This window comes from Notolepis coatsorum (genome assembly GCF_963971535.1).
Source record: "Notolepis coatsorum genome assembly, chromosome: 9".
In the NCBI taxonomy this organism is placed as follows: Eukaryota; Metazoa; Chordata; class Actinopteri; order Aulopiformes; family Paralepididae; genus Notolepis; species Notolepis coatsorum.
Genome location: NC_140173.1, coordinates 152,854,730 through 152,869,673, shown reverse-complemented (window position 1 = coordinate 152,869,673; position 14,944 = coordinate 152,854,730). Strand labels below are relative to the sequence as shown.

Here is a 14,944-nt window from a genome sequence, read left to right as displayed (position 1 = left end):
GAATTGGCATACGACTAACATTGGGATGGGAGAAAATCGGAGGAAAATGGAGGGGGAAAAAGATCAATAAAAAAAAAAAAAAAAAATGTTCATAGAACAAAAAGCTCAATATCCTGCACAGGAAGAAAACACCTTTTTTGAACTTTTAAAAAACCATTTTAAAACAAACCTTTTAGTAAAGACACTGAGACCCCTCCCCCAGTTTTGGGCCATAGGTCATCTGTTCCGCTCTTAAACTGGTAAATGGTGCATTTATATAGTGCTTTTATCCAAAGCGCTTTACAATTTGTTCCTCACATTTTACCATTCACTCACACATTCACACACCGACGGCAGAGCCATGCAAGGTGCCAACCTGCTCATCAAGCCACCCACCTCCGCCAGCATGGTGTTTTTCTTCAGTGCGGGCCTTGGATTGAAGCGCTGTCTGCACTGGGGACAGCTGTAGACTCCCTTCTTCTCATCCTGGTCCCAGCTATCTCCAATACAGCTGCTGCAGTAACTGTGTCCACAGGGGACCGTGACTGGTTCCGTCAGAAGGTCCAGACAGATAGAACAGCAGAACTGGTCCTTGTCCAACACAACACCCTCCTGCTGTTCAGCCATTTTACCCACGTGTAACGGTTCTCAATTGGTCAGAGATTGAAGAGACTGCTGTCGACTATTTACTTCCTACAGAAGACACATCAAATACAATAACTGTAGTTTTCTGGTCACTGCACATCTTGCATACCTCAGCAGATAGCTACAAGACTGCTCTTTTTATAATGTCTCAATGACACAGTATTTATAAAAAATACATGTACTATTTTACAATCTCTACTTGCCAACACAATGTACCAGAACACAGTAGCCTATAACATACATTTGTAGGTCTATAAACCAAATTGGTAAACTTGCACAACCTGCTGGACATAGCAGGAAATGCAACAGGTACAATATATAACGTTGAAAATTGATTGAAAACTTTAATAACAGATTGCAGAATGGGTACAATACAGTACAGTACAGCTCAATACACACAATTGTTAAGGGGATGCAGACCAGAGAAATACTTTCATCTTGTTTACATCAGGGTCCCCCATTTTCAATTCATAACATATATGACATACACGACATACAGTGTGTATTGAGCCGTACTGTATTGTACCCATTCTGCAATGTTAAATAAAGTTCTCATTCATTCATTCACAGATACAGTACTGCTACATCTATACATTTATGACATACCAGATTTACAAATACAGTACAGTTTGTGATACAAAAATAGTCTAAAAAAAGAGAGTATATACATTTGACGTAGAAACTGTACATTTGGAGGTGGTTGGGTGGGCGGGTGGGGGAAACTGTACATTGGAATATCGACTAAACCTTACTTGGTCCCAAGAAGAGGGTCTCGTGTATTACTGGGTTAGGTAATTTACTGTACATTGGAGGGGGTTGGGTTAGGACATTTACAGGGGCCAGTTTCGAATTGCAGTCAGTCTCCTGTAGGTGTTCTTTGAGAGTGGTTTTGAAAGTGGGTAGTGATTCACATTCCTTTACAGCTTTGGGTAGGGCGTTCCACATTGATGTGGCATAATTGCGAAACGTGTTTAGTCCCTTGTTTGAGCCGAATCTGGGTTTAACATGATTTGTGGAACTCCCTCTGGTGTTGTGGTTGTGGTATTCACTGACCTTTGGGAAGTATTTTGACATGTACATGGGTACCTTAGTCGTGTAGTGTAGACCAGGCCCATTGCAAGTTGCTGTACTCTGTCGTCTACTCTAAGCCATCCTAGGTTGTCAAAGTGGGCAGGGGTGAGGTGGGTTCTAGGAGTAAGGTCAAGCAGTAGTCTGACCAGTTTGTTTTGTGATGTTTGTAATTTAGTTTTTAACGCCTTTGAGGTGCTTTGGTACCATGAGGTGCAAGCATAGTCGTAGTACCCTTGAATGAGTGAATGAAAATAACATGTTTGCATTATGTATGGTGCCACATACCTACAGAGGACATCAAATACAATAACTGTAGTTTTCTGGTCACTGCACATATTGCATACCTGCATGTTGTACAACATAAAATAATAGTAGTATAGTATTTAATAGTATTTAATACTTGACAAAGATGAAGACACCCTGAAACAGAACAAGATAGCAAACTCGGCTGACAACATATACCATAAATACATAATAACACTATGGTAACACATATATATATATCTATATAATGCATATAATATAATATATAAAATATGTATACAGTAATAGTGAATGAGTGAAAACAAAGATGGCCGCTCAGCATGGTTGGTAAGACGCTGCCCTCTAGTGACCGGCGATAAACTCTTCACATTTAAACTTCCTTCCCCAAAATAACTAACTCCATGTTTCGCAATTATGCCACATCAATGTGGAACGCCCTACCCACAGCTGTAAAGGAATGTGAATCACTACCCACCTTCAAAACCACTCTCAAAGAACACCTACGGGAGACTGCAATTCGAAAGTGTAAATGTCCAACCCCCCCCCCGCCCAAGTAGTGACCGTGTCCACTCCACAGCTGTGTGTATTCTCTATATTGTTTTATTCACTCTGTAATACATCTCTGATGGCTAAAACCCTCTTCTTACCGTCTCTTCCAGGTGAAGTGAAGTGAACCCGACACTGTTCCACACGTCGCCCTCAGACAAGAGGCAACAACAACAGCTTGGTTTTCTCTGAAGAGGGAGAGAAGGGGCGGGACTTCCTGTTTTCTGCTGCTGCTTCTTCTGGCTTTTATTAGCGGTTGGCACAAACTTTTTGGTGCATTACCGCCACCTTCTGAAATGGAGTGTGAATGAATGAATGAATGAATGAATGAATGAAAACTTTATTTAACAGATTGCAGAATGGGTACAATACAGTACGGCTCAATACACACAATTGTTAAGGGGATGCAGACCAGAGAAAGACGTTTGTCTTGTTTCCATCAGGGTCCCCCATTTTCAATTCATATAGACATTTATGACATACACATGGATCTAGATGAGTTATGCACATGATGCTAATGACTAGTGACTACTCGATATCCTTCCACTCAAACCGGTCTCATTTAGAAAAAGTTAATGGCCCTGTACCCCACATTCCCTGAGCTCAGTCGTAACAATTCTCTCACCTCCAGATTGATTGATTGAAAAGTTTATTAACAGATTGCAGAATGGGTACAGTACAGCTCAATACATACAATTGTTAAGGGGATGCAGACCAGAGAAAGACTTTAGTCTTGTTTACATCAGGGTCCCCCATTTTCAATTCATCATAACAAATATGACATACATGACATACAGATAGACCGTACTGCTACATCTATACATTTATGACATATCAGATTTGCAAATACAGTACTGTTTGTGATACAAAAGTGTCCAGAAAAATAGTGTATATACACTTGACGTAGAAACTGTACATTGGAGGAGGTTGGGTGGGTGGGTGGGGGCTGTACATTGGAGGTGGGGGGGGGGGGGGGGGGTGGGTAGGGGACACACACATTGTACACTGTACATTGGAATACTGACAAAGCCATACTTGGTCATTTACTGTACAACTAGGTTAGGACATTTGTAGGGGCCAGTTTCGAATTGCAGTCTCCCGTAGGTGTTTTTTGAGAGTGTTTTGAAAGTGGGTAGTGATTCACATTCCTTTACAGCTTTGGGTAGGGCGTTCCACATTGATGTGGCATAATTGCGAAACGTGTTTAGTCCCTTGTTTGAGCCGAATCTGGGTTTAACATGATTTGTGGAACTCCCTCTGGTGTTGTGGTATTCACTGACCTTTGGGAAGTATTTTGACATGTACATGGGTACCTTAGTCGTGTAGTGTATCTTGTAGACCAGGCCCATTGCAAGTTGCTGTACTCTGTCGTCTACTCTAAGCCATCCTAGGTTGTCAAAGTGGGCAGGGGTGAGGTGGGTTCTAGGAGTAAGGTCAAGCAGTAGTCTGACCAGTTTGTTTTGTGATGTTTGTATTAATTTAGTTTTTAACGCCTTTGAGGTGCTTTGGTACCATGAGGTGCAAGCATAGTCGTAGTACCCTTGAATGAGTGAATGAAAATAACATGTTTGCATTATGTATGGTGCCACATACCTACAGAGGACATCAAATACAATAACTGTAGTTTTCTGGTCACTGCACATATTGCATACCTGCATGTTGTACAACATAAAATAATAGTAGTATAGTATTTAATAGTATTTAATACTTGACAAAGATGAAGACACCCTGAAACAGAACAAGATAGCAAACTCGGCTGACAACATATACCATAAATACATAATAACACTATGGTAACACATATATATATATATATATAATGCATATAATATAATATATAAAATATGTATACAGTAATAGTGAATGAGTGAAAACAAAGATGGCCGCTCAGCATGGTTGGTAAGACGCTGCCCTCTAGTCGCAATTATGCCACATGATTGATTGATTGAAAACTTTATTAACAGATAGCAGAATGGGTACAATACAGTACAGCTCAATACACACAATTGTTAAGGGGATGCAGACCAGAGAAAGACTTTCGTCTTGTTTACATCAGGGTCCCCCATTTTCAATTAATCAGGACATATATGACATACATGACATACAGATAGACAGTACTGCTACATCTATACATCTATGACATACCAGATTTGCAAATACAGTACTGTTTGTGATACAGAAGGAGTCAAGAAAAGGGAGTATATACATTTGACGTAGAAACTGTACATTGCCAATGGGTGGGGTTGTGTGGGGGGGGGGTTGGGTACATTGGGATATTGACAAACATACTGGGTAATTTACATTGGAGGTGGTTGGGGGGGGGGGGAGAAACACTGTATAAACAAGCAAAACTGTACATTGAGGGGGGGGAGGAGACACTGTACAAACAAGCAAAATTGTATCATCAATGTGGAACGCCCTACCCACAGCTGTAAAGGAATGTGAATCACTACCCACCTTCAAAACCACTCTCAAAGAACACCTACGGTAGGCTGCCATTCGAAACTGGCCATTCGAAAAGTGTAATGTCCAACCCCCTCCCCCCATAAGTAGTAGTAATAATAATAATAATGCACTTTATTTGTATAGCACCTTTCATACCCACTAGTCATTTTTACCCGAAGATTACTCTCTTTGCATAACAGGAAATCACACGGGACTAAACACGTTTCGCAATTATGCCACATCGATGTGGAACGCCCTACCCAAAGCTGTAAAGGAATGTGAATCACTACCCACCTTCAAAACCACTCTCAAAGAGCACCTACAGGAGACTGCAATTCGAAACTGGCCCCTGAGTGTAAATGTCCAACCCCCCCCCCCCCCCCCTAAGTAGTGACCGTGTCCACTCCACAGCTGTGTGTATTCTCTGTAATATTGTTTTATTCACTCTGTAATACATCTCTGATGGCTAAAACCCTCTTCTTACCGTCTCTTCCAGGTGAAATGAAGTGAACCCGACACTCTGTTCCACACGTCGCACTCAGACAAGAGGCAACAACAACTGAACAGTTTCGTTTTCTCTGAAAAGGGAGAGAAGGGGCGGCACTTCCTGCTGCTCCTTCTTCTTCTGGCTTTTATTGGCTGTTGGCACAAACTTTTTGGTGCATTACCGCCACCTTCTGAAATGGAGTGTGGATCTAGATGAGTTATGCACATGATGCTTATGACTGATTGATTGATTGATTGAAAAGTTTATTAACAGATTGCAGAATGGGTACAGTACAGACTAGTGACTACTCTATATCCTTCCACACAAACCTGTCTCATTTAGAAAAAGTAAATGGCCCTGTACCCCACATTCCCTGAGCTCAGTCGTAACAATTCTCTCACCTCCAGCTTGATGTGGTCTCTCTCCAACCCGTCTTTGAGGATCTGTCTCTCCTGTTGGTACAGTATAACAATCCAGCAACACATGCTCCACTGTTTCCTGCCTATTACAGTACTCGCACACATAGATATCTATGCTCGCACATACCAGGCTACTTCCTGGTTTCTTCTTCTTCTATTACAGTACTGGCACATACCAGGCTACTTCCTGGTTTCCTCCCAGGGGGTGGAATTTAAGTCAGCATAGAAAGTTAAGAATGTCTTTGGGGTCGTTTTAAATAATATAGGATGCAGACAGTAAAGACTAAACTTAATTGTTCCATTATTTATATTATTTATTTGGTTTCTTACACCTCCAAGCACGACATTTAGTGTAATATATACCAATAACAAAACAGAAGTGATTGTTACATAATAGGCATGTTTATAGCCTGTGTTACAGTGACACCTAGGGGTGCTCTTAAGACGTTGCATGTAATAATAATGCAGGACTTAACTCAGAAGTCTTTATTCAGCATGCAACGACATGCAGCGATGGGCGGCACATACACAGTCACACACACACACACGCACTGTTTTTAGGGTCGCCGATGCGATTGAGCTCTGCGCTTGACCCATCCCGTCGTCCTTCCCCCCAAGGGCAGCGAGGTACCTCCTGCCCGTCTTCGTCAGGGACGCGACAGCGTCAGCGATCTGTTGGGCATGTTTTTCCATTGGGGGATGGCACCTCAGTTAAGGACTCTATCACAGAGTTGTTTACACACATCTGCAACTGTCACCCAGCGCTTTAACTGTAATTCATCTGGTCTGCTTCATGTATTACAATTATCAAATGTATCTTCATGGATTATAATAATACAAATGTTATTATTATTATTATCATTTAAACACACTCACTTTAACACTACATTGTATTCATCTATTATTAAAGACATTTGCACTACATTCATAGCTCATTTGCATTTGCACCTTACCCTAAAGTTTTGTACCTCATTTTCTGCATTGTACTCACTGTACTGAGATTGTACCTAGGTTGTCCTCTTTACTTACTTTTTTTTATATTGTATGAAAGTATGTAGGTGCGAGTATGAAGATGAATGAGTGCTTGTCAGTTGTGTGTGAGAGGGTGTATACTGTAAACTGGGGTTTCAGCAAGAGCAGGAGGGATCTACTGAGAGCACGTTGAGCAGGAGGGATCTACTGAGAGCACGTTGAGCAGGAGGGATCTACTGAGAGCGTGTTGAGCAGGAGGGATCTATTGAGAGCGTGTTGAGCAGGAGGGATCTACTGAGAGCGTGTTGAGCAGGAGGGATCTACTGAGAGCGTGTTGAGCAGGAGGGATCTACTGAGAGCACGTTGAGCAGGAGGGATCTACTGAGAGCACGTTGAGCAGGAGGGATCTACTGAGAGCGTGTTGAGCAGGAGGGATCTACTGAGAGCGTGTTGAGCAGGAGGGATCTACTGAGAGCACGTTGAGCAGGAGGGATCTACTGAGAGCACGTTGAGCAGGAGGGATCTACTGAGAGCGTGTTGAGCAGGAGGGATCTACTGAGAGCGTGTTGAGCAGGAGGGATCTACTGAGAGCGTGTTGAGCAGGAGGGATCTACTGAGAGCGTGTTGAGCAGGAGGGATCTACTGAGAGCGCGTTGAGCAGGAGGGATCTACTGAGAGCGTGTTGAGCAGGAGGGATCTACTGAGAGCGTGTTGAGCAGGAGGGATCTACTGAGAGCGTGTTGAGCAGGAGGGATCTACTGAGAGCGTGTTGAGCAGGAGGGATCTACTGAGAGCGCGTTGCGCAGGAGGGATCTACTGAGAGCGTGTTGAGCAGGAGGGATCTACTGAGAGCGTGTTGAGCAGGAGGGATCTACTGAGAGCGTGTTGAGCAGGAGGGATCTACTGAGAGCGTGTTGAGCAGGAGGGATCTACTGAGAGCGTGTTGAGCAGGAGGGATCTACTGAGAGCGTGTTGAGCAGGAGGGATCTACTGAGAGCGTGTTGAGCAGGAGGGATCTACTGAGAGCGTGTTGAGCAGGAGGGATCTACTGAGAGCATGTTGAGCAGGAGGGATCTACTGAGAGCGTGTTGAGCAGGAGGGATCTACTGAGAGCGTGTTGAGTATATTCCTGAAGGCAGTCAGTGCAGTTAGAGCTGTAAGTTGAAGGGCGTCTTGAATAGCGTTCGAGTCATAAGCTGCTGCAAAGTGAAAGGCGTTTCGGCCGAGTTGATTGATTGAATGAAAACTTTATTAACAGATTGCAGAATGGGTACAATACACAGTACGGCTCAATACACACAATTGTTAAGGGGATGCAGACCAGAGAAAGACTTTCGTCTTGTTTACATCAGGGTCCCCCATTTTCAATTCATAATGACTTGTAAGTAAGGGTGCAACTTGCTCCGTGCAATCCATTCTTTGTGGATCTAGCCCCCGGTGTTCCCGGGTTGTATTCCAGCTCCTCCCGGCAGCGCGTCTTCTTCACCCTAACTGACCCCTAACTGACCCCGTGAGCTGGTTGGCACTTTGCACGGTTGCCTCCGCCGTCGCCGCTGTGTGAATGTGAGGCATAACGTCTTTAACCTGAATTGGTTTAACGGCTCATCTGACTACCTTTTTGAATGGATGAAAGATTTTTTTATTATTTTCGAACAAGTATAAAAACCAAAATATATCTGTTCATTTCACATTATACAAAAGATAATAATAAAAAAAAAAAGAAACCGATAAACAAATCAGTTTACCTCGTTTGAAAAAGGAGTAGGAAGTATACTTTAAAAAAATCCCTACCCCTTTTTAACCATCACAAATGATAATTGAATCTATTGTTAATTATATGTATAAACTCTATCTCTATACAATCCAATACATTTATATATAAATATGTAAATAAATATGTAATGATATGTATAATGTATATATACTAAATAAATACCATATGATATACATTTCTTCTATTTTTTATTTACATCTTACACATATTCCCAATCAACACACTGCCTCTTCCAGATACCCATTTAAGAAAGATTTTTTGTACATCTTTTGAAACTGATTTATGTTTGTACTCTGTTTTATCTCTAACTGCAGACTGTTCCACAAGTCCACCGCACAGACTGACATGCACATACTCTTCATTTGGGTTCCGACACACCTTAAGGAGGTTGGTGGTTGCCTCAATTAATTACAGAATCTACGAGGCCACATTTGAAAGACTGAGCTACTCTTATCGATTTGCTATCCTTTTAACCAGGTTGACAGAATTATAGCCGGTGGTGTTTTTGAGCGTGGAATCAGTGACCACTGCCTGATTGCATGTTAGAAATGTGTTAGAAGTGAAATATGCCCCCTAGCTGTGATATAATAACCATATCCTCCCCCAGGCCATCAGAGCCTTGAACACTGAACTCTCCACACACAAGCACACATGAGCACACACACAACACACACACTGTACACGCGCACACACTAGCAGCCACTTTAACATGAGCACACACACACACTCATGCTGTACACGCTCACACTTATGGTCACTTTACAGAAGGAAAGGTCACTTTAAGAATAGTATAGTATAGCTTGAGATCGTATAAATATAGCATTGTATAGCAGTGTACATAAAGACCCAGTGCCTCATCCGTAGCTAACAGTGTACTGCACTGCCACAGGACCTAGCATGTCCTACCATGCTCTGTAAATAACTCATGTACAGATACCGCTATGCCCTACTTTGATTATTTGTATTATTGCACAATGTCGTTCTATTGGATTCTCATTATATTTTATATTATTATTATTGCACAATCGCTGCGGGCAAGACCCCCCGCATTTCATTGTATACTTGTATGCCGTGACAATTAAAACTCTTGACTCGACTTGACTTGACTATACCACGGCCTGTCGTGAACTATTGCTTAATTAACCAATAGCCTACATACCTCGTTATCCAGCTGCTAATACCTGCTTAGTTAAAGGAAGAAGAAGAAGAAGAAGAAGAAGAAGAAGAAGAAGAAGAAGAAGAAGAAGAAGAAGAAGAAGAAGAAGAAGAAGAAGAAGAAGAAGAAGAAGAAGAAGAAGAAGAAGAAGAAGAAGAAGAAGAAGAAGAAGAAGAAGAAGAAGACGACACTGGATGACATTTCAATCACTTCCTTTATTCTATTGCTCTCGGTAAATACATTTGAGTGTAACGTATAACAACATCGTCCAACCGTACAAAATAGAGAAAAATAAAAGTATCCTGTGCACCGAATACTGACAGAAGTACATGGATATAACATGGATATAATAACATGGATACAACACGCTGATGTTAAATCATCAAAACCCTTCATGGAGTGTCGCTGTCACAAAGATTGTCTACATATTATTACATAATTTCTTCTACATATTCTTGCCTTCGGAGCAAAGATGGGACCGTTTCCCGTTAGAAGCACAAAAAGCTACAGGTCAGCGGTTCTCCACCGGGTTGCCGTGGTAACAACACACCGTGAGCTCGGGCGTTGCCAAAACAAGAATAGCCTCTTAACTGTTAACCTCATTATTAAAACCAGCTCATTGTAATTATTAATTTCCTAGCAATTAAATACATTGTACGCAGATTCTTTATTTGGTGCCCCTTCTTGTCCGCTCATCACAAGATTTCAAACAATAATTTGGTGAGCCGCGTATTTACATGGTTCTGAAGTGTTGAGAACCACTGCAATAGAACCCTAAGATGTTCTTGATCAGGACTTCCCCTAGAGAACCCTAAGATGTTCTTGCACGAGGGCTTCCCCTAGAGAACCCTAAGATGTTCTTGCACGAGGGCTTCCCCTAGAGAACCCTAAGATGTTCTTGACGAGCGCTTCCCCTAGAGAACCCCAACATGTTCTTGATCAGGACTTCCCCTAGAGAACCCCAACATGTTCTTGATCAGGACTTCCCCTAGAGAACCCTAAGATGTTCTTGACGAGGGCTTCCCCTAGAGAACCCTAAGATGTTCTTGCACGAGGGCTTCCCCTAGAGAACCCCAACATGTTCTTGCACGAGGGCTTCCCCTAGAGAACCCTAAGATGTTCTTGACAAGGACTTCCCCTAGAGAACCCTAAGATGTTCTTGCACGAGGACTTCCCCTAGAGAACCCTAAGATGTTCTTGCACGAGGGCTTCCCGGCTGAGGTCCATACAAATAAAGCTGAAGCAAACAGTTGAAGAAGCCAACACCTCTCCCACCCGGTACACACACCACACCTCTCCCACCCGGTACACACACCACACCTCTCCCACCCGGTACACACACCACACCTCTCCCACCCGGTACACACACCACACCTCTCCCACCCGGTACACACACCACACCTCTCCCACCTGGTACACACACCACACCTCTCCCACCTGGTACACACACCACACCTCTCCCACCCGGTACACACACCACACCTCTCCACACCCGGTACACACACCACACCTCTCCCACCCGGTACACACACCACACCTCTCCCACCCGGTACACACACCACACCTCTCCCACCTGGTACACACACCACACCTCTCCCACCCGGTACACACACCACACCTCTCCCACCCGGTACACACACCACACCGTTTAGTCCCAAGTGTCCAGCCCTCCGGGTCGGTTCTGGACGTCCAACCCCTCCGGGTCGGTTCTGGACGTTTCGGACGCACCAGCGCCAGAGCGGCGGGGAAAACATCAAAGGAAAACTAAGGTAAAAGGCAGTAAATAAGATAAGCTACCAGCGGCTAAATGAACTAATGAGAAGCAGGTTTACCACATTAAACATTACAGTTGAGCTTGTGGGACTAGATGGTACAATCCCGTAGATAATCAGCCCTTGGTATTGAATGGGGTTAAAAGGGTAAAAGCTTCACAAAGCACAATAAACAAAGATTATACACTGGACATGTTTTCAGTACATATTTCAAATGGCCGTCCGTAACAACCGCACTTTTACACAGCGACACGTTATCCTAGTAGCTCCACAGCAGCACAGCAAAGGATATATAGTGCAATTTCACCCACGACAAGAGAGACCCCAGAAGCACAATATACATAACAATAACCAGGGCCACACGCACAGACGCGAGGGAATACCTCATGAGATCGACGTAGAGGACGAGGGAGGGAGATTAATTTGGTCTACCGTTCGCCGATCATCGCTAATCACCTGAGCTTTAGTCAAAAGCGGGGGGGGGGGGGTCGTGTCGATTCACGTTCAGTGCAATAAACTCGGGAGTGATCGCTCTTATCGTTAGCAAAATAAATGGCAATTTCAGTTTCCGTTTTGAATTCACTGAAAGCGAACCGACTCCAAATCAAGCAAGTCGAGCCGCCTGTTGCAACTGAACTGAACCTGAAGGAACCGTTCATACACAAGCTCTGTTGCACTGAACTGAACCTGAAGGAACCGTTCATACACAAGCTCTGTTGCACTGAACTGAACCTGAAGGAACCGTTCATACACAAGCTCTGTTGCACTGAACTGAACCTGAAGGAACCGTTCATACACAAGCTCTGTTGCACTGAACTGAACCTGAAGGAACCGTTCATACACAAGCTCTGTTGCACTGAACTGAACCTGAAGGAACCGTTCATACACAAGCTCTGTTGCACTGAACTGAACCTGAATTGTGCTTAAAGATATTGCACACCTTCTGTGCAGTGTGTATGTATGTCTATAACATGTGTATGTATGTCTATAACATGTGTATGTATGTCTATAACATGTGTATGTATGTCTATAACATGTGTATGTATGTCTATAACATAATAGGCAGCTGAAGAGGCTTTTTATGATGCATATGTGGCGCCATCTGGTGGCCACACAAACACACGGCATAACACCCCGAAGAGAATCTCTACAAGAATATCTCAAGCATTCATGTTAAATATATTGTGCATGATATATATATATAGTACATCTCCCAGAAAAATAGTTAAATATACTTATTTTTACATATTCTTATGTAAACGCATAATGCGTTAGGTTAAGGGTGCTGTAAGTGGTGTGTATTTGTTAAAATAAGTGGTCTACGTGTTAAAATAATTTGACAGCCATCCATTTTCTGGTATCCCGTTCCCACTTTATCCAATCAGGAGAGAGAACTCCACGCTGAAAAAAATTTTGCGACAAAAATAAGAAATAAAAACTAGTTTTAAGCAAATAATGTGCTTGAAACAAGTAAAACTATTTTGGATATTCTTGGATAAAGTGGGAAAGGGATACTGTTTAGGGACTGGGAGACCCATGTTACTGACCAGACACTCTGTATCAGTGATGGCTGTCAGACCCATGTTACTGACCAGACACTCTGTATCAGTGATGGCTGTCAGACCCATGTTACTGACCAGACACTCTGTATCAGTGATGGCTGTCAGACCCATGTTACTGACCAGACACTCTGTATCAGTGATGGCTGTCAGACCCATGTTACTGACCAGACACTCTATATCAGTGATGGCTGTCGGAGTGTAGAGCTACTTAACACATATTTTAACAAACAAAAACACCACTTATCAGTTGATACTTCTACTTAAAACACACCGTCATCACTTGACCACACTGAACATCCACACTTCGACAACTCTGCGTCGACGACCACCGTCAGCGAACACGGACAGAACAGACTTCATCAGAGACGTTCAAACTAAGCCAAACCCTCATTTGCATAAAGAACTAGAATCCACAAGCATCTTGTGTTTTGCTCAAGCCGTGCGCTCAGGCTTCGCTAGCGGTGACACTTCGGGTCCGGGATGTTAAGTGGCTCGTCTTTTTGCAGACATCGTCATCTCACATCTGCATATTATCACTACAGTTCATTTATATACTGTATATATATATATTATATATATATTTATTTATAACGTGTTCAGCGGATGGGAACATTCTCTTCTGACATTTAGACACGACATTACATTATTCTCCACCAGGGGGCGCCACCACCACAGCGCGACCACCGACGACAATCAAAGAATCCAGAACACCTGTTCCACAAAGTGACCTCCAATTAAGAAAGGCCTTTATACGTGGCGTTAGACAGCGTGTGAACCGCCACTGCTACTGTATATACAGTATATATATATATATACACACACACTGGCTTTTCTGTCCGCTGTCGGTCCGTACTGTGGTTTGTGCTTCCTGTGCCAGGAGGAGTGTGCTTCCTGTGCCAGGAGGAGTGTGCTTCCTGTGCCAGGAGGAGTGTGCTTCCTGTGCCAGGAGGAGTGTGTTCCTGTGCCAGGAGGAGTGTGCTTCCTGTGCCAGGAGGAGTGTGCTTCCTGTGCCAGGAGGAGTGTGCTTCCTGTGCCAGGAGGAGTGTGCTTCCTGTGCCAGGAGGAGTGTGTTCCTGTGCCAGGAGGAGTGTGCTTCCTGTGCCAGGAGGAGTGTGCTTCCTGTGCCAGGAGGAGTGTGCTTCCTGTGCCAGGAAGAGTGTGCTTCCTGTGCCAGGAGGAGTGTGCTTCCTGTGCCAGGAGGAGTGTGCTTCCTGTGCCAGGAGGAGTGTGCTTCCTGTGCCAGGAGGAGTGTGTTCCTGTGCCAGGAGGAGTGTGCTTCCTGTGCCAGGAGGAGTGTGCTTCCTGTGCCAGGAGGAGTGTGCTTCCTGTGCCAGGAGGAGTGTGCTTCCTGTGCCAGGAGGAGTGTGCTTCCTGTGCCAGGAGGAGTGTGCTTCCTGTGCCAGGAGGAGTGTGCTTCCTGTGCCAGGAGGAGTGTGTTCCTACACTGCATTTATCTATTTGTCTTCCTCGCCACGTGTGTCTAGCACCTTGTCACCCTGTGAAGGGGGGTAACCATGTGAAGGGGGGGTAAGTACACTTTAAAAAGGGGGCAGTGAGGTGACGTGAAACCCAGAGGCGTGTGCACGTTAAACCCAGAGGCGTGTGCACGTTAAACCCAGAGGCGTGTGCACGTTAAACCCAGAGGCGTGTGCACGTTAAACCCAGAGGCGTGTGCACGTTAAACCCAGAGGCGTGTGCACGTTAAACCCAGAGGCGTGTGCACGTTAAACCCAGAGTGCGTGTGCACGTTAAACCCAGAGGCGTGTGCACGTTAAACCCAGATGCGTGTGCACGTTAAACCCAGAGGCGTGTGCACGTTAAACCCAGAGGCGTGTGCACGTTAAACCCAGAG

The 14,944-nt window shown here is 44.0% G+C and overlaps 1 protein-coding gene across 8 annotated transcripts in view; it reads right to left on the bottom strand.

Moving 5' to 3' along the window:
- LOC311234894 (E3 ubiquitin/ISG15 ligase TRIM25-like) overlaps positions 1 to 5,931 on the bottom strand; it is a 51,947-nt gene extending 46,016 nt beyond the window's left edge. For 3 of the 8 annotated variants that reach the window (XM_084322160.1, XM_084322166.1, XM_084322167.1), the window contains exons 1-4: positions 5,839 to 5,931; positions 5,435 to 5,627; positions 2,607 to 2,796; positions 376 to 672 (exon numbers count right to left, since the gene is read on the bottom strand). In XM_084322160.1, coding sequence (XP_084178286.1) covers positions 376 to 606 — 231 coding nt within the window. In that variant the 5' untranslated portion in view covers positions 607 to 672; positions 2,607 to 2,796; positions 5,435 to 5,627; positions 5,839 to 5,931. Of the gene's footprint in view, positions 1 to 375; positions 673 to 1,980; positions 2,040 to 2,606; positions 2,797 to 4,098; positions 4,158 to 5,434; positions 5,628 to 5,838 lie in introns of those variants that run through there. The other 5 variants (XM_084322161.1, XM_084322162.1, XM_084322164.1 and 2 more) reach the window with 5 other exon arrangements.
- Positions 5,932 to 14,944: the final 9,013 nt, after the last annotated feature.